Source organism: Erithacus rubecula (assembly GCF_903797595.1).
Source record: "Erithacus rubecula genome assembly, chromosome: 13".
Classification (NCBI taxonomy): Eukaryota; Metazoa; Chordata; class Aves; order Passeriformes; family Muscicapidae; genus Erithacus; species Erithacus rubecula.
In genome coordinates this window covers 7,632,436-7,658,786 of record NC_136665.1, presented here as the reverse complement: position 1 = coordinate 7,658,786, position 26,351 = coordinate 7,632,436, and the positions used below count along the sequence as shown (strand labels likewise).

Genomic DNA, 26,351 nt, shown 5'->3' with positions numbered 1-26,351 from the left:
AAATTGTGTTGCTAACCATAAACTTGAGTAATTTGTACCAGAATATTATTTAATAGCTCAGAATTGTGGCCATCAGAACAGGTAATACAGCATCACAGGCACAAGGTGACAAACAGCCTGGTTGTATATCATAGTCTGTCTCTCTTCTTTCTGCAAACTGTTAAGAGAAGCATTTGGTGCAAACCTTTAGACAAGCAGGTGAAAATGAAAAAGCCAAAGTTAGCTAGTCTAGCCACTCTTTTAGTCCTTCTACTTTTCCAGAAAGCTGAACATAAAATATTTCTTGAAACCTTTTATTTCAAGAAAAAAAGAAAACAACAACAACAACAACAACAACAACAACAACAACAACAACAACAAAAACCAAAAACAAAAAAACCCACAACAAAAACAAAAAACACAAAACAAACATCTTTTGGTACCATGTTCTGCAACTACCAAAGCATGAGCAAACTATGGACATAGTCCAGTGCATATTACCTGCAGGTTTGAAATGGAATTTTCTGAGCTGCCTGAGCAAGGAAATTTCAAATACATGTGGTAGTATAAAAATAAAGCACCGCCTTCTCATATTTCTTGCTTTTTAAACAAAAAGGGGTACATTAGTGAAATTTTAAGTTCTGTGGGTGCCCTCACCATTTTTCAAAAGCTATTAAGTGAATGATATTTCACAGCTTTCATTAAAAACTGAACTTTAATCATCATCCATGACTGTTAATGACAGTGATGTCAAACTAATTGCTGTGACATTTCTTATTGAAGGTGCTTTGCCAAGAACAATAAGAATGACTTGGACAAGTGAGTGTTGCAATTGCCCAGCATATTCTATTCCTTTTTATCACTTTAATACTTTTTTTACCAAAAGCTAGATTTTCTAGCAATAAAAAAAACACCAGATAGTTTTGCTAGTTTCTGGAAGCTCTGATTGTATTTGTGAAATACATCAGGACAATGCCACAGGCATCAAGGAATTCCTGATTTTGCCAGGGTGACTGTGCTGTCCTGAGGGCAGTGCTGACTCTGGTAACACCCTATTGATGCAGAAGTGGTTTAAAGGCAAGAGCACACTGTATGAAAAGTATGCAACCTGTTAGAGAAGTCAAATGCTGAATGTGTTCAGGGGTGTGTTGGTAGATACAGTGGGGAGCAGTGAAAGGGTACCAGCTGTGCCATGGGTTCTGCAGCCACTACAACAGATCCAGAAATGCTTCACGTGGAGTAATAGAATGGGTTGTTTTGATTTTGTTTTTTTTAATCCCTACTATTATTTCAGATTGTTGATAAAAAGCCTCCCTGTTGTTTCCAAGTTGCAGGCTACTGGATGCCTGGCATGTTGAAATAGCTCATGTGTTTGAAGAGCTGCTCTCAGCAGGTACCTCAGCTCAAACCAGGCACCTTCCTGGGGCCAGCTCACAGCCCTGTGACAGTGAAGGGTGTCACTGATCACCACCTGTACCACTCTCACACCACCATGGAAACATGAAGCACTGGTGACTGCTTGGAATGACTAGGATTTGATTAAAATATTTTACCTTTTGTGCCTGAGGGAGCTGGAAAACAACAAAACAGAACAAGCAATTATACATTAAATTAATTTGAACAGCTACTTTAGCTGTATTAATAAAAGCATAGCCATAATATATAGTAAAGTGTAAAGGAGAGAAACTAGAGGAACTAGGTTTGCATTGCCAATTGATTCCATTTATTGAGGGCTTATTAACTAACTTTATGATTTGACATCTTCTCTAAAGGTATCACAAAAGCACCATGAAATTTGTTAAATACTACCACACCAAGAAAGGGATTGTTTTCTCATCAGATATGGTATTACACCTGAACACATCTGAAGTAGTTCCATCTTCCTGTACACAAATATAATTCAACATAAAGACAGTTTTAGTTTTAAATGAAACTGACATTTAGAGGAGATTATCATATTAAAGTAGAAGGTTGTATCCTCCATGACAGAGGAAAGAAAAACAAAATGGGAATATAAAGTTAATAACTGCTTACGCAAACAGATTACAATACATGCATAATATACAATAATATATGCATAGAACAATACATTTCAGTGCTGTAAACACAAGTATGATTATATGTGCATATATGCAAACCAAATGCATGTGTTTATGCATATATGCATATTTGTACCACACAGATGTTATTAGACAAGAGTGGCCATACCTGGTTGTGTGCACAGTATTTACTGTAAGCAACAACTCACATATAAAGGCATTGAGAGCAGGCAGCAGACTCCATCCTGTATTAAAGACCTTATTTATCAAGAGTTGAAAGATGGGTTCTGTTTTCACTTCAGAAAAAAGAAAACCCATTGTAGTGGAGGAAGTCAGAAAACCAAACTGTTACAGGCACAAGACAGTTTTCCCTTTTTCTGAATTCTTCTCCTTGCACTTTAGCCTTTGGCTAAGTCCACCTCCTCAGAAAATTGTTTGTCCAACTCAATTTTTTTCTTCAAAGGCATCACATGAACACAGAAACAGGCAGGTGAATCGATGCCAAATGCAAAAAGACCTTCAAGATCTCTAGTGAGCTCCTGACTGACCTTTTGCCCTTCCTCTGAACGAAAACAAATAGAGAAAAAAAACCACCAAACTTGAACACAGTCCTTTGTTAAAAGCTAATATCCACATGGTCTATGTCATGAAAGAGAGCTGTCACATGATCTCTAATTCACAAATAGTGGGAGCAAGCAGCCACAATTTCTCAGTTCTCACAACATAAAATATAACAAAATTCATGGCAGGAAGAATTGCTACAAATAAAATTCTTTCATCCTAAGGCTGCAAAGATCCAGTATCAAAATACAAACCATGGTCACATTAAAGTATGACCCATATGTGTTTCAAAAAAAGTCTTTTTTAAAAAAATAAATTACTATATTGAACACTATAAAAAGGTTGCTGCAGAAATTGCAGATAACTGTGAATTTTAAATACATGACCTAAATCCTGTATAACAGGTTAGAGCAGTTTAAAGCCTTTCTGAAAATTTAACTACTTGTTAGCCTTTGACTTGGTTAATTTGGCTTTGAGAAGTGGAAAATTTTTCCTTTTTACATTCAAACAAGAGAAGAAAGTTGCAATATGATTTTTTATTCTTTTTTTAATTTGCCAGATACAGTCAGGTACATGTGATTTGGTTAAGTTTTGCCAAGTGACGGAATTACAGTGAGATGGACTGGTGAGGATTTCTCATTAATAACTCCCACACCAATGAGGTGCTTCACTCTTTTAGAGTGACCCTTATTGCTTTTACTCAGACTATTTACTGAGCACATTCATAAGCATTTACAAAGTAGAGTTCTTTATCATCTGCTGCTGAATTCAGATGGTCAATCCAATTTACAACCTTTTATAAAATCAAGAGTATTACTATTGTCTGAAATATTAGAAGTCATAACCCTGATTAAGAATAATAAAGTCAGCAGATGAAAGCATCATGCTTCATCTGGGGCTGGATTCTTGACACACTTCACCTAAGCTTAAAAATCCAGGTTCAAGGTCTTTCCTCAATTAAAAAAAAAAAAAAAAAACAAACAACAATAAATAAATTTAAAAAGTCTTTGTTCCCACCAGATAAATTTTCATCCTGTTGCTGATTTGAGTCTTGGCTGCTACAAGGTCCTATATGTCAGCAATTTAGTTTAATATTTGCTATAAATTCCTTTGAAATAAACAGTGGAGTTTTGCCTGACATTACTCCTTCTGGAGGCCATAGGAAACAAATAATGTTCCCAACAGACCCTTTACTGAGCAGGGCAAGAGCTGCCTGTCTGTGTATAAAAACCAGCAGGTGCCTCTGATTGGTGTGGTTTGCTCCTGCCCTGCCAAAATGCAGCTTTGCAGCAAACCCTGTGATCTTTCCCTGGCCCTCCAGCACTGCAGGTATTTCCATTTTACCTGCACCCCTGGTGAACTGTGCCCTTCTGGTGCTTTTATTCAGCTCCAGCCACACCAGAGTACCTCCTGTTTCTATTTATTTTCCATTAGTGTCTCCTCCTCCCTCAGGTGCTTTGTCCCTAAACAATGCATGACAGATCAGTTTGACTTGCTCCTGGTTTGCCCTGGGCAAGCAGGTTTTGTTAAAATTATTGTGGGTGTGGACCTTGCTCCACAGAGCTGCTCAGGCAGAGACCTTTCTGTGCTGCCAGGTACAGCAGGGACAGGAGCTGAAAACCTGAGAGAATTTTCTGATTTTCTGATATAAAAAAGGGATCTTGATGGAACTATGCAGATCTTGTTGAAACCTAACAAAAGATTAATGACAAAGACTAAAGCCTGGAGTGTTGCAAGAACACAGGTAAAAGAGTAGTGGGATTTGTTTTCAAACTCCTTTTAACAAGAGGGGAAAAAAATTCTTTACTAAATACATTTTTTATTCAATTTTGTATTGTAAAAAAATTATTCTCAGAAACTGGAGGCCCCCTGAGGTTCACAATATGCTTGATGCCAGTAAGACATGTTGAGAATTCCACGTCTAAATTCAGGTCAACTTGGGGTCCTGTCACACAATTTAACACAGAATAAATAACTGCAGGGGGTTTTTCAGTACTGGTGTTGCACACACTGTCATGCTTTCCACATTCACAAATAATCCAATATTGTTTTGAGCCCTTCATGGAAATGTGTTTGGTATTATCAGAAAAAGAAAAATTAGACACTACTAACATGGTAAAAAACCCTAAGACAGGCAAAGGGATCCACCATCCACATTTAAAGGACTTTGCATATATTTTGGATCAGATACCTGTGAGACCCATATAATTGAACTCAAAAAACCCCAGAGATCTGAAATACTGCCTTTAGAGAAGTAGTTCTGATAACTATCTCATAAAAGTGTATGTCCTTCAACCTTATCAAAATAAGTTTTTTAAGGCTTATTTTGTAAATTATTTCTTGATAATTGAAAAGAAAAACATTAAAATATTTTAGAGCTGTTTCAACAATTTATCCAAAGTATTGTGTAGCTGTGTGTCCTAGATTTCCAAGAAACCAAGTCTAGAAGTTTTAAAGGAAAACACAGTGGAATTACAGACTTATTATTCTGTTGGATCAGAATCCAACCATATATTTGTTTGAAGAATAGCAAAAAACATCTGCAAGAGTAAATTATAGTCAGTAGTTTCTTACTATATCAAAATCCATAGCTTCTATTACTAATGAAACAAAAATAACATGTATCATTATGATATTAATTTTCCATTTCTATTTTTGTAATGATTTAATGGAGTTTTTGTTATAAAAAGTATACTTTTGCAATTCACTCATGTCAGAACTTTGAACAATAAAGAAAAACTGTTATTTTACATTCACTGAGCTTATTTCCACAGTCCTCTTCTCCTGCCAAGCTTTTAAAAGTCACCAGTCACAGAAAAACAGCCCCACTCATTTGATTGTTCCAAAATCAGATACAATACAAATCAATAGAAATAGAAAGTAACTGCAAACATGTCAGTAAATAATCAGCAAGTCTGTATGTGGTTTTGATAATACAGACATTTCTATAAATACTTTCAGAGCTGCACTGAATTTAACCTTAATGCATTGCTAAATTTATGGTGTTTTTAATGCTCATGTTCATCCCATCCATGTCACAAACTGACTCTTTATTTGAAATGGGATGTATGGCTTAGAACTTTTACTTTTCAGAAACACATTTTCAGGAAAGATATGAAATGCTGTGCCAAACAGGGAGAAAATGCAAAACATTTCAGACATTGCCAGCAGGTTTCCTCAGCTCTTCCCATAAATGGCAAAACTTGGGAAAGAATAGAAAGAATATTCCAGTTCTCAGTTTTGAGCAGAAAATGTAAACTTACTGATTTAAAATCTACTTACTCCATTGCTGTAAGATACAGCATTTAAATATTATGATTTTGATAATTTTTCTTTTGCAATCTGTGCAGTTATTCCCCTCATCTAAGTACTACAGGCATCATAGAAAATTACATGCACACATGGAGAGAGAAATAAAATTTCAACCTCCTACTGGGATGTTCCTGACATTAAGATTTCACTATAAATATTAAAAGAGTGGCATTAACCTGCAGCTTACCAGGCCAACATCTCTGAGGAAATGCACTTGATTTTTCAAGGGATTTAACAGCAAATCCTTCATTGTTCACATAATTGTTTTACTGTGCTACCACATATTTTTCAGTAACTACAGCATTTTAGTCAAGGAGAGATTGTGCTCTGCATGCAAAGTACACCCATCAGAGGAAATTTAAATGTTGCTATGGAGAGGAGAGTCATAAAACATATATGAAACCTACAATTCTAGTTCTCTCTTTAAAAAGAATTCCTACAGATGACAGAAACAAAGAATTTCGCTCCTGTAAAATCTGAAAAAGAACACACAGGAGCTGTAAAGGTATTGGATTGGAATTAAGAAATAGCAAAATAAAAAACTACATACACTTAGGAACTTTGTAATAAAATGGCTCCACTCTTTGAAGATTTGATACCTTTTCTAAAATACATTAACTGCTTATTAATGCAAATGACTGAAGAATTCCTCAAGCAGTGTAGTAATCTTGCTTTAAAAATGAGAATCAGCAAAAAAAAAGAATCTAAATTTTCTCAATTTTTTAAGCAGTTATTAAAGTCATATCTGTCTGCGTCTGCTCTCTGAACTTAATGAGGAAATTAACAGAAAATAAATTCATACACATATTTTCTGTGAGTCTGTGCCTGTGACTATTTTATTTGCATAAACTAACTGTTTTCTTTTTAATGAATGCAAAATATTTATAGGGAAAATTATACTTAAAATAACCCAATTCATCACTTTAAATGCAAAGTTTGGTCAAAACTTTATTGATAAATATCTTTTAAAGAATTATGCAGAATTGTACAGATAAGCCATGTGAATACAAATCAAAGCAGCAGAAACAAATAATGAATCAGACACTTCACAAGCAAAATTCTGGCCTCATGCTTGTGTGTGAAGAGAGGGAGTCCTATTTTCATTATCACACCAATAACTAAATACTCCTAAGCATGAAATGTTTGTCCATAGTTAATTCTGCTTATGTGTGCAAACATATATTCTGTATAAACATTACTAGATTTATACTTCCCTACAGAAATTGCTGATACAACTCTTCTCTTTTCTGCTATGTAGTAGATATATCCTTCCTAATTAAAAACTGTAAAAGCATTAATGCATGGAATTGGAAAAATTTTCTAAATATAGACAACTCCAAACAAAACTAGTGGTTTTAAGATACACATCACTGATACTAAGTGATATGATATACATCAATATTTGTATATCTATGGTATAGTCTTTTTCTCTCTTACAAAAAAAAAAAAAAAAAAAGGGAGGAAGAGAAGCAAAGAAAAAAGAATGAGCCTCAGAAGATAGGTGCATATGCACACACTGATTCATTTGTTCATCTCACATAAAGGCCCTTCCAGATTTGGAAAAAGGGCAGGTTCTTTGACAGTTCTCCTAGAAACAAAAAATCAATTCTTGATCATAAATCCTCTTAGGAGCCAGTCACATCCTCTGTCTCTCCCTGGCCTCAAAGCCACCCCAAGCAAGAGCCTCACACAATAACTATTAAAGTCAATGAAGATCCTGCAATGAGTTTAGTGGCTTTGATCTCACACTATATTAAATTTTACTTGCTCTACATATCAATGTAAGACCAACATCTAAAGATAACTCCTTTCTGAAGATAGATGAAAGTGTGTTTGATCTAATGAATATGTAAAGCAAGCCAGAATGTCTTCTAAAAAATCAGATTTCCTAATTGTGTTTGTGATTTTTAGCCTGTTACTCTGATTGTGTGAAATGGGATTGTACTTTTAGAAGAGCTGTGTTGCTCTGTGGGGTTTTTCAATCATCTAACACAGCCTAGGAAGGGAATGACTATAAGAACATGTACAGTTGAATTATCCCAAACCATTGGTTTTTTTTCCCCCAAAGTAATACCATTTTTCTGTGTGTCCAGAGCACTACTCAGCCAGAAGCAGTGGAAGGAGCACCCAGGCTGATTTTCCTTTCCATTTCTGTCTCTCTCCCCTACTGTCACAAACAATCTGAGCCTTTTAGGGCTCTTAGAATCCTGAGATAATTTCTCCTTTGCTGTGGTGGAGTTCACAACCTCACAGGATGGAGGGTTTTTACCATGACAACAGTTTTTATAACTTAGATTTGAAAGCTGGCATTAAGCACAATTCATCCCCAACAGTTTTACCTTGCAGATCTTGCATTTAACAAAGACTCTTTTGCTGACATTTACATGTAAATAACATCATTTCAAGTTCCCAGAATTTTGGACTCTGATCACAAAATGTGCCATGGAGAAACAGACAGGGAGTTGCTTATGCCAAGCAGTTTCCTGTACAAGCAAACTTTTTCTTATTTGCAGGGGACACTATTTACAGGCATTAGGACAGAACTGATCCTTTATAAAGATCACATATAATTTTGGGTCAAGGATTCATGGTTAAGAATAAAAATATTTGTATTCTCTAAAAACTCTGCCCTGATATCAGAGGACTGACAGGAAATATTTACAATATTCAAGATTATTTTGCTTTCCATTATCTTCATTTAAGCTTCTTATTGTCACAGTTGTTGATTTTTTAAAACTTTATATTGAAATCAATGAACTTGTAATTGATAAAACAAGCTTTATCTAATATCAGGGCAAAACAAGGCACCAAACTACTGTGAAATGTTTAGCACACAACACATGGGGAAAATAGAAAAATACTGATTGAATTCAAATGTCTGGAATTTAGCATACAAGAACATGACCAGAAAAATGAGGCATAGAGAAAAAATCATCACTGAGAATCTCACCAAGACTGTGGATACATTTAAAGAAATCTATCTGCTTTTGCTAACTAGAGATCTAAATTGATTTTGTAAGAAATGAATCTGTGCTGCAAAAGATTATGGGAATATCAAAACAAAGGAAAATGGAGTTGGGTTTGGAGGGATGAGGTTGTAATTAATGGGACTTTTTATCTTACTTGCTTCAAGACAAGTCCATCCAGAAATATTTTGAAATTAATTTCTGGATTCTAAAAGTTTGATGCAAAGACTGGAACCAGTACTAAGTTCTAAGTGCTGGAACCAATTATCTTTTAGAATTAAAATATTGGACATTTTTAGAGGGAACAATCTGCTTAGCTGCCTAACAAATAGATTCAGAATAATTACTGTATTTTATTGGGTATTTTTTCTCCCCCATTAATCGCTTCTGAATGAGCAGAAATTTTGTGCAGATTTTGTATTTAGCTAGCACAAAACACCTTGAAGGCTTTGTCAGTAAGCAATGGCCTGGAACTGCTCTGTATGGAGCAGGGCTGGAGGGCAGAGCAGGAGAGGCACCACACTCTCCTAAGATCATTTGAGCTGATCAACAACAGGAGATGATTTCAAAGGAAGAAAAGCTGCACAAAAATATTAGGATCATTCCATTTGCTGAGAAGAAGAAATCCACAGATATGATAATAGATCAAGGGCACCAGAAACCAGCAGGAAAGGCAGCTTATGCACAACAATTAAATGAGAAGCTTCAATCCTTTCAAAAAGCTTCATTCCCTTTAAAGACAATCATCTTTCCTCAATTTGCCTCTGAAAGGGCAAAACACTGATGAGTCCTTCTCAAGACACGTCTGAAAGAGTTCAGATGAACCATAAAGAAAAAGGAGAAACAAATAATGTTTCTGCACTGGCAAAACCAGTGCATAAAAATACTACTTGAAGGCCAGGCACTGAGCTCTGCTAGATGTTTAAAATTAAAAGTTCTGTCCTGCTTTGTCAGGGAAAAGGATACTCCCAGAAACCAGGAACAAATCTCCCTCAAAATTTTGCCCATGTTTTGTATAAAATTTTGAGAATCAAATGCCCAATGTGTGTTTTGGAAATAAATTAACATTATGCTATAATACCATGCTCTAATAGCAAGGTGACCAGCATGTGGTTCCCCAATTAGGAACATGTGGTTTCAGGTTCACATGCCTAAGCAAAGCAACTGATTTTATTAGCTAACAGAGATGTACAAGATCAGAAAGCAGGTTTAAGTCTCTAACTGTTGAAAGCATTATCTTTAAACTATATAATAAAACAAATTTTTAAAAAAAAAATCTTAGAAAACAGTCCATCATTTAATGTTGTGAAATCTCTTACTTGGATAAGCTCCTAATCTAAAAATAGATTATTTTTTCTATAAAATTTTTCTATCATCTTGAGGGGAAGTTGGTATTACAGACATGGGTAGTGCTGCCATCATGAATGACAAAATGGCATCACCAATGCTGCATCCTGTTCACCAGTCAGCTTGGAGAACCAGATTCTGTCTTCATACCCTTCTAATAAGCACATAACTAATGCATCTCACCATTCCAGTTTCACATGGAGATTTTAGAGCTACACTTTATTGAAACAGCCATGAAACATTTTATGGACTGTTCATATACAGGATTAATTCATCAGGTTCTATAAAGATTCACCAAGTCTGTAGAAAGAACTACAGTTTTCTTGTTGTTTTATTTTGGAAGGAACATTTTATTGTTACTCTGCACATCTTAAAAGCTGGAAGCTTCCCAAAGGCCCTTGTGACCTGATGGCCAACAATTAAGGGTGTGATTTGTTGGAAAATCACAAATCTGGGAGCATTTCTAGATGATCTGAGTTATATTCAATATGAAGTTTTTCATTTTTCAATGCACTGCATGTGAAATCTAGATCAAGGAAAGGTTTTAGCCTAAGGCAAAGTTACCCCTCCTCTCCTCTCCTCTATTGTATTATCCAGCAGGTCAAGAAAACCTTATTCCTCCTTACCTACAAGAACTCACAAGAAAAGGTCTCAAAATTCTTTTACCACTCTCAGAAGTAAAACTAGAGCTGTTTGCAGACACTAAGGCAGTTTTTAGACATACTAGAACCTAGAATGGGATAAATGCCATCATCTTGTAGTACATGGCAAAAATTTAATGAACATGAAAATTTCATGACAAAAATTTCATGAACCCCCTGATTACTGGAAAATCAGATTTCACTATCTTCATTTTCTTAAACTAATTATAACATTAAAATAACAAGGTGAAAGAGGCAAGGAAGGTTGAACTTATTTTTCCCACAAAGACAATTTGTTGTTCAATACAGCTTAAATTTCTGAGGTTTTAAGGCTTTAATACAAAATGTTAGAATGTTCCCTCAGTCAATAGAAGTATAATCCAAGAACCTTAAACTAAGATTTTTTTTTTTTTTTTTCATTTTTTTAACTGACACAATGAATATGTGTTCTGGTTTACATTAGTGTAACTCCAGGTACATAAGAGAGATAATACTGGTTTACTAGAGAGTAAAATAAAGAAGAATAATAATCAATAAACGTAACCCACATGGAATACAAGCACATAGCTGACTTAGGTAGCTTACTTTTACTTTTTTGGACAGTTTCATGGAATAAATCTGTCAACCTAGAAGTCTTTATTATTACTCAGAGTTCATGGGCTGCAACAGAACAAAAAGATTTGAGAAAACCCTGTAATTTGTGCTAGTTTTGTATATTAGCATGCACTTTCTAATCTGTATGCTGTTGTAGTATTTGTGTTCCACTAAATAAAAATACTGTAAAAAAAAAAACCTATTCTGTAAAAGAAGTGCTTAAATGCAATGACCTTGTGGACTCCTTGTGGCAACTCTTACTAGAGAGCCCTTGCACATTTTAATGATTTTCCTCGAAGCAGCAAATGTAAAGTAATATTTAGAATTAATACATTTTCCTACCCCCAAAATTGACATCAGGGCAGGTGAAATGGCTATTATGAATTCCAGAGAAAATACTTACGAGTTCTAAACTTTTACCTGATGACAGTGATGGTGCTGAAGATCATTTAGCAACTGGACAGATCATCTTTAAACTTATCTTTCATGGAAATGCCTGCTTGGCAAGATCTGATCTGACAAAATACTGTGGTGTGGACCAAGGCCAAACACCTTGCTGTCAAGCAGCAAGAACATCAATAAGAAACATCCTATTATTCCTTGTTCAATAGAGTATATTTGTGAATAATTTCTCTGCAAATTACTAACTTCAAAGAAAATACTAGTTGTAATGAATGTGATAAACATGAACTTCAACGTTTATGCTCATTGTGCATATGACTGAGTTGTATGTTAAAACTCCTGATTATATAAAAAGAGGAGCTATAAATAATGAAAGACTTCCATATCTGCAAAGAAATAGACAAAAGAGAAGATTATTTCCTTTTATTCTCTGTTCTTCTCCTTTTTTTGCACTGAATTCTGCCACTGCAGCAAAGCACAAACAGCAGCAATAATTTAATAAGCCTTTCTTATTATTGCAGGTTTTTACTCCAGCAGTGCAGATAAATTACATTTCATCTTCACTGCCCTCCTCCTTCCAGAAAGTCAAGGAATGATAAATATGAGATCAAAGGATGGGATTTAGTACATTATACTAAATTCATTGCCTTCCTACATTATCATTTACCCTAAAAAAATCTGTTTTGTGAAAAGTAAAGCCAAAAACATGCTGTAAAAAGGTAATATATCTGACAAGATACCTACAATTTCCTAATAATTAACTCAATTTCACTCAGAGTAGAGGCAGTAAAATAAAAGATGGGCAGTTATCAGTTGTTAAAGTCTTTAAGTAATTTTCACTCAGGATAGACCTGTCCTCCTAAAATGATGGATTCACCACAGCATGTATGAATGTAGAAACAAATTCTTTTTCTAGTTAGTGACTTGTCACCTTTTGATCTTATTTCTGTCACAGCAAAACCAGAACATTCCCTGTGAAACAAGGTGGAAATGCAAAGCATTTTCTGTCCTCTTAGTCAAAGGCACTGTAAGTCACTGGCAGTTCCCAGCTGGAAATGGTCCCAAGCTGCTCTATCTCTAGTGTGCAGGTGTCTGCCAGTGGGACCAACACCCTTCTGGCATGAATACACCTGTGAATCAAATCCAGCAGCAGAGCAAATCTTTGTAATTTGTACATAGTTAGTAGTTGGAGGTTTTACCAGCAGGTAAAACCTACTGACATTTGTAATTCTATGGATTCTTATTCAAATACATCCAATCAGGTTTCATCTCAGAAGCCAGTTTCAATTATTTATCAGCAGTTCAGGGTAACCAGGGAGGACCCAGTTGACTGCAAGTTTCAAAAAGTGACACCTCTCTAGAACAAGGGTGAGTGAGGGACAGCCTTTGGCACTGTTTCCCACAGCATTCTCCTGGAGAAGCAGGCTGCTCATGGCTTGGACAAGTGAACTGTTTGCTGGGTAAAAAACTGGTTGGGCCCAGAGAGTGCTGGGGAATGGAGTTACACCCAGCTGGTCACCAGTGCTGTTCCCCTGGGATCAGTACCAGGGCCAGTCTTGTTTAATGTGTTTATCAGTGCTCTGGGTGAGGGGATTGAGGGCACCCTCAGTAAATTTGCAGATGACTCCAAGTTAGGTGGGAGTGTTGGTCTGCTGGAGGGTAGGAGGGCTCTGCAGAGGGATCTGCACTGGCTGAATCCATGGGCCAAGGCCAGTGGTGTGAAGTTCAACAAGGTAAAGGTGGATCTTGCCTTTGGGTCACAACCCCCTGCATCTCCAGGCTGGGGCAGAGTGGCTGGAAAGCTCCTGGCAGGAAAAGATCTGGGGGTGTTGGTTGACAGCAGCTGAACATGAGCCAGCACAGGTGTGCCCAGGTGGCCAAGAAGGCCAGTGGCATCCTGGCTGTGTCAGCAATGGTGTGGCCAGCAGGACCAGGACAGTGATTGTCCCCCTGTGCTGGGCACTGCTGAGGCCACAGCTCAAATCCTGGGGTCAGGTTTGAGCCCCTCACTACACAAAAGGCATTGAGGGGCTGCAGTGTGTCCAGAGAGGGAAATGGAGCTGGGGAAGGGGCTGGAGCACAAGGCTCCTTGGGAGTTGCAGGGGGGGTTTAGCCTGGAGAAAAGGAGGCTCAGGGGGGAAATTATGGCTCCAGAACACCTGAAAGGAGATTGTAGCTAGGTGGGGATCAGTCTCTTCTCCCAGGTGTAGCAAGTGCAGGACAAGAGGAAGCAGCCTGAAGTTGCACCTGGAAAGGTTTAGATTGGATATTAGGAAAAATTTATTTCTAATAGAATTCCATGAAATCAAGATTGACCAGACACAAACAAGAACTCCATGATTCTTGAGACCTAGACACTTGTGTAGGAAATCTGCAGAAGTGGACACTACTGTTTGAAAGATCAGTAATCAATTATTGCATTGACCTACCCTGTTGTACCATGTCCTTTCACTCTCTACCCTTTCTAAGCAACTGGTGATTCTTACCTATTACTTTAAATGTAAATTATATGAGGAAGGAATCATTATTTAATCCTGTGATCATCCATCATCTACTGCAGTAGGACTTTGGTGATTTATTAAAATTGACAGGTCATGATAATAATAACAGCAGCAGTCAGTGACAAAATTGGAGTTGAAGTCAGTGATATGAAGGAGAAAATCCACATTAAAATTATCAGTACAACCGAAAACCAAGAGTGACCTCAGAAAAACAGTAAAAGACAGTGTGGATAGTGACAGCATCCTGCAGGAAAGGAAGTGGAAAGAGGAGATAATTACATTGTACAAGAACATGCTGGTATGGTTACTGGGAAACAGTTCTTTTTTGAAAAAAGTAGTGATCAAGGATGACAATTTATTCAACCATAATTTAGCTTAAACATCAGAACATGTAGTAAATGAAGATGTGGAAGAAAGTTAGACAGGTATCAAAGTACTTAAACATGGAAAAACTTACTTGTTCTCATTGGAACTATTATTTAAAATAAAAAAAAACCTAAATAGTAAAACAATCCTTTATCAAATACTGAGAATATTTTAAAAAGAGATGAGACTTCACTTTGTTTAAAGCAATGTTTCTGTAGGAATTAATCTTATTCAAAATTAGAAATTTAATCTGTCTTTCATCCAGCCATAAAAGACAAACAGAGACCAAGGTCAACGTGAAGTTATCCCATCATATAAAATAATAAAATACTAGAAAAGAAAATCTTTTTGGCAATATATAGCTAAAAGCCAAAATATAACACTCCTGTGATTTCCCTTCAATGGTTTAACCTAATGCTTGTCTTATTTGCACCACACTGGGAGCAGAGCAGCTTAAACCCAGCTTGGCTATGGCATTACAGCTGCTTGCTGATGTTGCAGGAAGATAAAAATAAGTTCTAGAAAAAAGCCTCCAAGTGCAAAGAACTGTAAAATGCATTTAAAGACATCAACTGCATATCTAAAAGTTTGAAGAAGAACAATTTGCATTCTGCATTTCTCATGTAAATGTACCCTATGAAAAAAATAATTATAATAGTAATCCAATTCAATGGAAATAAAGTAGTGTAATATTTATAGTCTGTGCCAGAGTTATAATGACTGTGGGGCGAGAAGTGAAGTGTCTCAGCATGTTCCACATGTTTTTAACACTGTTTCTAAAGGCTCTGGAGGCTATTAAATTTAATGAACCCATCTGCTATGAAATAGAGGTCCAAACATAATCAGTTTTCTCAGTGCCATGTAATACAGATGGCATTCCATGTTCCACATCCCCAGCAGGAAATTTTATGTTCCTCTTTAAGTGCAGGACTTTTGGTTTTGGTTTGATGTTTTAAACATCTTTTTGATATATCACTTATAGCATTTTACAGTGTAAATACCATGTAGAGCAGTATACATGAAAAGTGTTAATTCATTAAACTAAGTATTGCTATTTCTTTACAATAGTTTTACTGTGACTTTGACAAGTAGCAATTAGCTCTCTGTAGTAATATTCTTTGCTTAATGCAATCATTGGAAATTGCCCTAATACTGTAAGCTCCAGCATTAGCAGTGGAGGAAAACAAACATGCAATTTATCAAAAGAAGCAGTTTCCTTCAAAAAGCTTCCTTCAAAAGATACATTTGTGTACATTATGTACATTCTTATGTAGGTACTGTGTGCTGCCTGTGATGAAACCTTGTTTGCATGTACTCTGTTTCCATGGAATAATCACTCTTATTTTAAATGTCCATACACCACTAGGTCACTATGGGCTTTATTTTCCTGTGCATGCCCCAGTTTTGATATCAGGGGTCTCAATCTGTGTTTTATTGGGACACACTACACCCAGACTCTTGTCTGGGGGTGTGAATGTGCAGTCTAAGCACAGATATAAATGGCACAACATTGCCTACACTGATGAGCACCCTGCTGCTGAGCAGGAGTCAATCAGATGTTCATTTTCCAACATAAAAGAGCAAAATCCATTGTTGTTTTGAGCTGCATCTGAAAGATAACTGGAGTGCATGAATTCTATTCAGTTTAGAGGTTCATTCATTGACTATCTCCTGAGCTCATTATGTTTTGACAGTTGACACAGATCATACTGAATTTGAAACAGTTCATGTGTTTCATGATAATTCATTTATTCTAGATACAGCAGTAAAAAAACAGATTAGAACTGTTTCAGGGAAAATGAGAGTGCTTAATTATGGCAACTGAAAATTTTGGGCTATAGAGCTCATAAAAGCCTTGGCTCAAATGCTTTCTTTTTTTTATGAGACTGTCAATTAAGATTTCCATAGACATTGCACTAATCATCAGCATAAGGGGATATTGCCCCTCCCTATAAATGTGTGTATAACCTGTTTTCACAGGTTTTTAAATGTGTGCACACATGGCTTCATTAATCAGCTCAGGCACTGCCCCAGACCCACGAGGTCCCAGTGCAGACACACCTGACTGTCACTGCTGCAGCTCTGAGCTGCAACTGTGCTCCCATGGCAGCTTCAGGGTGAAATGGTCACCACTGCTGCACTTCTCCAGGAAAATTAACCCAAACTGGGTGAAATGGTCACAACTGCTGCACTTCTCCAGGAAAATTAATCCAAACTGAAGTGCTGATACAAAGGCATTTCCTGTGCTGCTTTCTGCTTTTCTCCCATATCAGAACCTTCAAAAGGTCACTGAGATCTGTAGGAGACAAAGCAGAGCTTGAAGAACCTTATTTTATGGACAAGCCTACCTGATGGAAGGCCTGATATCCATGCATGGGATTTTTCTTCCCTAACCCAATCCACTCAAATGTCAAAGCAAGGAAAGGAAATTCCCATGGGAACCTCAGAGGCACTTGGAGGTGATGACATTGTCTGATAAAGAGTTGTAAATTCTTAAGAGATAAAGAGATGCTGGCCACAAAGGGAAGGTTAGAGCATGTAACCAAATCCAAAGTGGGGCTGGAAAAAAAAGCAACAGAGATTTCTAGTTCTTAGTGTATTAAAAAAAAAAAAATAAAAATTACTGTGTGTAAATTTTCTTATCTCAGCTGCTGGTTAATGACATTTGCTGATATTCAGTTCTGCAGTGACTAACAATATTTAGTTACTTTAGACATATGTGAACATTCTGAACACACTGATGCATCTCAATACCTACCAGTACAGCAATCTAGAAGTTACTTTTTTGAAATAGAGGCCCAGGGAACCTTTACTGTTCTAGAAATGCTAAATATATCCACTTACTATAATAGCACAATTAACTTGTGCCACCAAAAGCATTTGAAGATATCTCTGGGAATAGAAGCTTGTGGAAATGGGGTACTATTTTATTTTTGTTACTTCATAAAAGCTCTTCTGTGCATTGAACAGAAAGAAAACTGTGTGAATGGAAAAAGCACTAAACAGCATTTTAATTCCTCACCAGAAAGTCCTGGATAGAAAAATATGCCTAGGACCATCTCTTATAACTCTGTCCATATATATATATATGTACATATATATCCTCTCTGGAACTGGTTCATAATTCTCCTGTCAGATGAACTGTATCCCAAATTTAAATTTTCATACACAAAGCATGTGGATTCTGATGTGACAATTGAGAGGCATGAGCTTCCTATAATTGATGCTGCATTTCTGCAAAGAATTTGGACCAGAGTAAAAAGTATGCCTACATAGTACTTGATTTTTTAAAGGATGAAGATGAATAAATTGAATTTTTTTTTTTTTTTACTATATACACAACAATGTAATGGCAACACCCATTACAAGCACTTTATAAATAGTTATTAATAGTTATTAAAGGCTTTGGTGCTATCACAATTTACTACCCCATAAGGAGAAATAAGGTTCTTGGTTGCCTTCCTAGGGCAGCATCAGTCTCTTGATCAGGAAATACTTTCAATTACCTCCTTCAAGAAAATAAATAAATGTGAAAAATATATTTACACATACACATATATACAAGGATTGAACTAGAATTGAACTAAAAGCCATAATGGAATGCACGTCTGTGATAATGTGGGGATAATGAAAATGGAGAATCAACACATGGTACACTGAAGGAAATTACAAAGAGAAAAAGCACTCACCATTCATATTATGACACACTATGACCTGTAATGACTCAAAACACTGCTGTATTAAATGGACTCCAACTCTGGAGCATCATCTCAAAATATTCAGTGAAACAATAATTTGCTCTTTTTAAGCAAAGGACTCCTCTGATTGGAAACTGAACAGAGACAACGTGGTAATGTTTGCCTGAATTGCTCACAGCTGGAGACAACAGCCTGGAGGAGAACTCAATGGTACATTAAATCCACAGGATATGTTCAGGTACACTTACAAGGAACAAATTCCACTAGGAAGAGTTAGCAAAGGTCAAAGTAGGTCAAATTGGACACTCAGTAAACTAATTCTCAATCATAAGCTTTTAAACAATGGGAACTCAGGGACCAGACCAGTCTTTTTTTATTTCCTGCAGGAAAAGAAGTAATGTTCCATCACATTCCAAATGTGACCATAAGAATGAGTTAAAGGCTTCTGTGGTCTACAGATGATTATCCACAATACCAAAGATGACCTCTGTGCATTGCTGCACTTGAGTATTCTGGTGCCCAGCACTAATTCCTTTTACTTCCAAAATATTCACTTTTATTGGCTCTCTATAGATGCATGCAAAAGTTGTTGACTGCTTTAAAACTGTTGCCTCCCTGAAATACTATGATACTTTTAGAATTCTTTTCTGCTGACATTTGAAAGTTATCACTTAGAAATCATTTTTTTAAGCAGTCATTAAATTATTTTATTTTCTGAACCATTACATGCTTAAGGGCCTTAGCAAAGTTGAAGGACCCATTTTTTAGCAGAAAAGTTGAGGCTGTTCTGTAGGAGTGATGTCCACAGCTCACTGCCTAGGGCCCATCTGCAACCTTTGGGGTTATTTCCTACAGCATCTCTGGGCTGTACAGCTGAACAGGAACAGGCAGAAAGACAATTATTTCTCCTATTAAACTCCACAACTAAGAATCTTCCTCCTGGCCCCTCACTCTTGACAGCCCAAACACTCTTTCTCACAGAATTCCACAGATCCAACCCACTTGTGCTGTGTATCAAACTGCTGAGTAGAGAAGTAGAAATGGAAAAGAGAACAAGTCTAATGAAAGGTGTGGAATTCGGAATCAGAGGACTCTGAATCAGAAGACAGGAGGTACATATCAAATACTTAAATTCCAACATTTTAGCCTGAAGGTATTGGCAGCACTTAAGCTACTGGGCTATTACAGGACCAGTATTCCCAACTATTCTGAAGCTGGCCCTAGAATTAGTCCAAGATAATCCTCTAAAGACTGTTTCCCAAGTGAGTACCAAAACCAAATACAATCAGTTCAGTTCCCCACAGACCTAATTTTTTTTCAAAAATCTGTCGTTTCTCCAAGAGCCAGTAACACTTCTTAAAATTGTATCACTCATATGTCAAAAGTCCTGGTTTTGAAAGAAATGAGGCTTTACACAGTGATAATCAATTTTCCATCATGAAATCCTGAGTTTACAGGAAATAAACACAGTTTTCTGATGAAGGGTAACTAAAAATGCCTGTAGAAGCTGACTGGTTACCTCTTCAGAAAGACAGGAAACACTGGGGAGAGAAAAAAGTCTGGGACAGGCCAAGGGAAGCAGGGGGTCAGCAGAGAGGCTGTGTCTCAGTTGCTGCACATCAACTATCAATGCTGACAGTGCCAAAGGACACACCCTGACACACATAAAGGTTGTTCCATGTCAGGCTTTCTGCATATGACATCTTGCCAGAGATTTCCACTCCTATAAAAGTCCTGTTTTTTATCTAACAGTATGTGAAGCTCCTCAGGAGGGCCAAAGCCATGTTGAAGAGGCAGCTGGATGAACATTTTGCAGACATCCTCTTACAGGAAAGGTGATCAGACACAGGAATTAGATGCTTTGCTTTAGCAGCAAAATTCTTGTGGGAATATTCCTATTAAATTAAATAGTGAAATGAACTAACTTCTGGCTTTCACAGATGACTTTGTCCTGCACAAATACTGGATGAGAACAGTCAGGGGTGACAGGGGAAGTATTTTGTATCCTAAGATTATTACTGTCCAGCTTCTTTCTGTCTGGATGCTAGAATCTTCCAGCCTAATGTTGCTTGCTCAGAAACAGCACAGCTGGCCAATTATCTCTGCAGTTTGGTGAGAAGGGAACAGGGAAGTGTATTCCATGCTGTTAGGGCACAGTGACAGAGTGCAACCATGTAAATGCAGCCCTGGGAATCTAACCCTGGCTGTTCAGACACTGCTGGGTGATAAGAACATTTAAGCTATCTGGAAATGCACTAATATTTTTAACTGGGAAAGGTCCAAGCAGCAGCCACACAAACTGTCTGTGAAAATCAACAAGTTATTGGATGGAGAGGATTATTTTAACAGCACTTCCAATGTCAAAGCACTAGAGATGGTCAGGGAATCTGTCTCTGAAAATAGAACTCAGGCAGCTTTAGCTGAGCCAGAAGGAAGCCTTCGTTCCTATTTTCAAGTTTTGTATGTGACTATCCTAATTTATCCTGTTTCTTTGCCTGTTTTTTGCTGTTTGGTTTTATTGTTTGTGGTTTTTTTGTTGGTTTTTTTTTTTTTTTTCCTGTGAGAAGAATGATGGAGGAGGGAGCAAAAAGTTAGTTTGCAACTAGGCAAATCACGGTATTTTATTTTTCAATCTTTTCTTATAGAATCCAACCCATTAGGGTCCTGAATGGAGCTTTCATACATTTAAAATACGTGTGCATTTACACGAGTGCACGTGTGTGTACAGATGTGTGTGTGTGTTCACAGTGACATTGATTCCTTTGTCAAGAGAGCAGGAACACAAGAGAAGATAAAGAGAAGAACCTGGAAGTGTTTTGACTGTATCAAAGACCTTTTGTTTGGATTTAAGCAGTTCTATTGGTCCAAGAATGCAACAGCTCCATTGTCTTTGATTTTCTGGTTTTCTCAAGATTCCCTCTCTACACTCCCTCTAGTGTCCTTAAATTCCCTTGCATTTACTCACCCCTGCTGTATTCACTTAGTATTTCACACAACATTAAGATGTTAATTTCCCTTAGCTTTTCCATAACCTGCAGGAGAACCACTGAAAGGTAGACTAATTTTTATGAGTATTTTTCTCCTTGCAAAAATTGAGGAAATACAACTTAACAGGCAAAAGCAAGAGTCAAGTGTCAAATTAATTCTGAGACAGCAATTAATGTTCTGTTGGTAGGCAGAGGGGATGACTTGGTGTTGAGAAAGGAGGGAGATTTGTTTGCAATACTTTTGATGATTCACAGGCAAAGGAAGAGAGTTGCACCAGGACACCACTCACCTGAGTGTCTTCCTGCTGCTCTAGCAAATACACAAACTCCCTTCAACACTCACACACAGATTATTACTTCAAGTGTTTAAAAAAAAAATGAACGAGAACAAGATTCTCCTGGTCATCACCCCATTTCATGGGATGCCCTGAATGGCACAACATTTAATGGCACAACTAATAACACAAATTTTCTGTTCATCTCATCTTATGGTTCATTAAAGAAATAGAACAAAGGGGAGACTGGATTAATGTGATATTGAAAAAAAAACAAACCAGAGATAAGTTAATTCCCTCTAGAGCGACTAACTTTTTTGTTTCTCCTTTATAACTACAGTTTAAATATTTATTTTACATTACCCATGGCCACAAATGAAGACTAGAAAAGGTCTAAACAATTGTGAAGATGAAATAAAAGCTCTATTCCCAGTTTTGTATAGATTTAAGATTGAACCATCTAGAAGCAACACAGATTCAAAACAAACAAAACCCACCAAATATCAGAGTGAAGCTGGTGAGATTCTCCCACCTTACCCATCAAGTAAAGACTTAAAACAGAAAGAAAAAAAAAATCTGTGTCATGAGTAATTAGTGATCTTCTACCCATTATATTGAACTTTGCCTCTCCTGTACTAAATGGCAGACATTTGTACAAACTCTGGTTCTATGGACAGTATACTAAACAAAATATTTTAATTGGAACAAAGAAAAGATAACAAGAAAAAGAAAATAAATAAAACTGTTTCAGAATAATCCATGAAAATTAACAACTTTTACCTGCAAATCTGATTATTTATCACACATGCTACAGAAGTACCACAAGAGCTCAGTCACTACATAATAGAAAGTTGTGCTTTAACTCTAATATTTCACAGGGATGTCAAGTTAAAATTGGATATTTATGGCAATTATTTTAACATATCACCCATTCAATAAACTTTAAAAGGCACAATCTTCTCAATGTTCTTCCCCAAAATATCACAGTTGACCCCTGGATGTTGACTCTCATTTCTACATTAAAAATATTGATTCTTGTCAGTGTGTTTATACCCACATATTCATTGGCACATTTTAAAACATATAGAAAAAATGTTTAGTCAATATAATCTATTATCTGTTCAATGCTCATTTTTGGTTAACAAAATAAATGTAGGTTTGGATGTCATAAACTTCAAAATTATTCTATAACTTATGTTTGTTTCAGTATTTTCAATGTATAAATATCTGCTAAAGCTCAGTAATACTGAATTTTTTGCTTGCAGCACAAAGATATCAAGCCCCAATTCTTACACTGAGTTAGCACATTCCAGCAAGAGAGAGCAGGTTCCTAATGAGTGTTTCTACCCCAGTATTTTGCTTTATCATGCAGACTTACAGTGCTGTCAATGTATGCCTCAGTCCACACCACATCGTGCTCCTGGTCAATGACCTTGGGGCGGCTGAGAACGTGGAGATATTCCATAACATTCTCCTGCACATCAGCCAAGGTGGAGATCTGAGTGAAAAACCCTGTGGGAACACAGATCCAAGTTAGAAACCAGAGAGAACAAATAAAGGAAGTTTTCAAGAAGAAGCATGATATGGTTTATGTCTGTCATGTTTTTTGCTTATTTCCAAAGAAAAAATACCAAAGAGGAATTTTTCACCAGAAGCAGCATCAAACAGTGACAATTGGTGAAAACAGATGTCTGTGAAACCTCTGCCCAGCCCTCAAGGACAGTTTCCAGCACTGCTATGAACCACTGCACTGTCTGTACTAAACTTTTATTTCAAGACCCCTTGGTTTTTTTGTTTAATGGTTTGGGCTTTTTTCTTTTAATGCTATCTGCTTTAAAATTTAGAACTGGTATTATCTTTGTTCAACTATATCTCACCCACTTTGTCCATTTTCAAGAAACAGGAAAGAACTACAGTAACAAAATGGTCACTTTATATCCTCTAAAATGCTGATCCCTACACAATGGGACTGAAATTTAAAAAGCAATATGTAATTTATAAATATGGCAGGTCACAGAAAATGCAGGCTACAACTAGAATTGTTTGGTTAGGTGATCACAGCCTTGTTAATCCTTTAAAGCATCTCTTCCAACCTGGCAGCATTGAGAACAGCAGTCCTCAGCTATTTGAGCTGTCACCACTCCCTTTTCAGTGCTTGGATGTCAAGTACCTTTATACATCACAAACTTGGCATCTAGACCCACATCATGCAAGAGTGATGAAGGACTGACAAATTTCAAGGCTAAAATTTCATCAGGCCTTATTTAAATGCATCACTTGCCTTCATTTACTTCCCATTAATGAGAAAAGACCAACATGAAAGAGGCCTCAGTACAATTTTAATCATGTGGCAAGATCACAGCTTCTGTGGAGCTGCAATATTAAATTTATTTAGCTTCAGAAGAAAACATGGCAGCTGCAAACAACTTCTGAGCTGTGTTTTTGTAGATGGGGCCAATTTTGGCAGGACAGTAAAAATGGTCTGTCTGAATCTGGAACTTTCTAAATCAATACACCAGCCCATAATTCAAACTTTTTTTCTTTTAGAAGAGACCCCTGTGGACCAGGTACAGCCAATGTGAGCAGAAACACCTATTTGAGCACTTGTTTGTAGGTATTCTTTGTAGGGATGTACATTACTTTTAGTATTTCTCTTTGCACTGTTTCTGAAAATGTTGCCATATCACAACTTAAAAAGAAATCTTCAGGCAGCATGTTACAAAGGATTCATTCCTTGTTGTAGCATTGCAAATTATATGTCTAAACTGTACAATAGAGAGAACAGGTTTTAGCCTGATTTTCTAACAGTAAAAGAGACAGCAAGTCTGAAATATTTGTCAATCTTCTCCTAATGGAAAAACTGCCAAAAGTTACTATATTATAGCCAGGAACATTATGTAATATACTTCTAGTTATTTTTTAATTTAAATTTAGATTTTTTTTTTTGGCAATTCTTGTGTTTCTAGCTAGGTGTAACTGACAAGAATTACCCTCCTACACTGCTAAGTTTACATCCCTTGTCTAGAGATCAGAGATACCCCACAGAACTGGAATCCTTCCTGTTGCTACAGCCAGGTTTAAGCAGCAGATGCTCTGAGGTCCTTGGGCACAGCTGCTGAGGCCATGTCAGCAGTAGCAGCAAATCCAAGATTCAGCTTTTGCATTCCAACACCTGCTGCTCAGCTCCCTGGTGTGTGAATTATGCCACCTCAGAGCCCTCTCACAGTCAGCACCAGATTTTTTTGTTTCCCCAGCAGGAAAAAACTCATGAAGGAAATGGGTAAGATTTGGTAATGACAAGCATGAGAGATGTATAATAATGTGGTAAAAGACAGACACTTATGCTCTGCATGTGGGCTGCCTTTCCCCATTACACAGTCCCTGCATGTTTGGCTTGTTTTTCTCTAAAATGTCCACCATTAGACTGATAACTTTCCAAAATGCCTCCGATTGATTTTTACATGGAGTGCAGTACATCTTGTTTCCTGGGCACTGTGCAAGAGATGCAACACTCCTGCAACTAATAAAACAGCAGAATTAAAAGATCCTCTGGGTAAGGATTAAGCAGTGAGTCCCTGTTTCAGTGCAGCTGTAAAGCCCCCCTGGGGGCTCCCCCTTTCCCCAGCAGGCTGGAGCAGGTGACCAGGCTCAGAGGCTGGCTGGCTGCCACCCCAGTGCAGAGGGGCTGGGGAAATGCTGATAATGGCAATGGGGGTGATGGGGGTCCCTGCACAGAGCCTCCTCTGCTGATACAATAGTCTGAAAACTGCTCCAGCTGGAGCACAACCTGCCCCAGCTCATCCCTCCTCTGCCTGAGCTGGAGCCATCATCAGCATTCTGATACCCAAAGCATTTTCTCTGTGCTGCTTTCTCAGCCTCTGCTCCCTGATGAATCCAACTCTTTGTCCATTTTATAACATGCCAACAACAGTGATGACCCAGCATAAAATGTTTTTAAAAAGCAAATAAGTAAAACAGAGGCTGTAAAATTGCTACTGCAATAGTGGATTTTACTGGAAAAAAAAAATCCCAGATGTTTTGTTAGCAAGTAATGAATCAAATCCCACCTTTTTCCAGCTTTCTGCTGGAAATGATGCTGAGGGAAAGGCAGTGCCTGTAATTTCTAAGTTCTAGATGTTACTGCTAACAACTGCACATGCACACTAAGCACTAGGAAATTTTCACTTTTGTTCACTTCAGAATCTTGGTAAATCTTGTTTTCCTTAATATGCACTTGCTTATGATACAGAAGAGTAAATCACTGCAAATTTCACAAACCACTCTAGAGGGATTTGGGGGATCTTGAATGTTTTAATGTATTTAAAATGGTTTGGTGTTCTGCTTCATTAAGCAAGCTCCCTCTAGATATGCCCTACTTATACAGAAAAATGCAACAGAAAAAAATGCTTGGGGTTTTTCAAGGTTTGACAATCAGAACTTAGAAGCTGAATAAGTTTTGCAAGGTGGTGTGAATTTCCCCTGTGACCTGTCCTGAAGGAAAGGGCTGCTGTCCACTGTCCAGTCAGCTGGAAAACCTGCAAACAGCCTTCATCTATGCTGTGCTTCCATGGGGAAAATCACTGCAAGGAAAATTGATTTTAGGGTCATTCACCCTCAGTGACAACAACATATTTTGGCCCACCCACACAAGGAGTAAACTGCAGTCCTGCTATTCAGCCAGTT

General features: G+C 37.2%; 1 protein-coding gene across 2 annotated transcripts in view; it reads right to left on the bottom strand.

Annotated features, from left to right (window-relative positions):
• CACNA2D3 (calcium voltage-gated channel auxiliary subunit alpha2delta 3) overlaps positions 1–26,351 on the bottom strand; it is a 378,091-nt gene that overhangs the window by 111,401 nt on the left and 240,339 nt on the right. The window contains exons 13-14 of one of the 2 annotated variants that reach the window (XM_079316837.1): positions 23,047–23,180; positions 1,533–1,550 (exon numbers count right to left, since the gene is read on the bottom strand). In XM_079316837.1, the coding sequence (XP_079172963.1) occupies positions 1,533–1,550; positions 23,047–23,180 (152 nt within the window). The remainder of the gene's footprint in view (positions 1–1,532; positions 1,551–23,046; positions 23,181–26,351) is intronic. The other variant, XM_079316838.1, reaches the window with a different exon arrangement.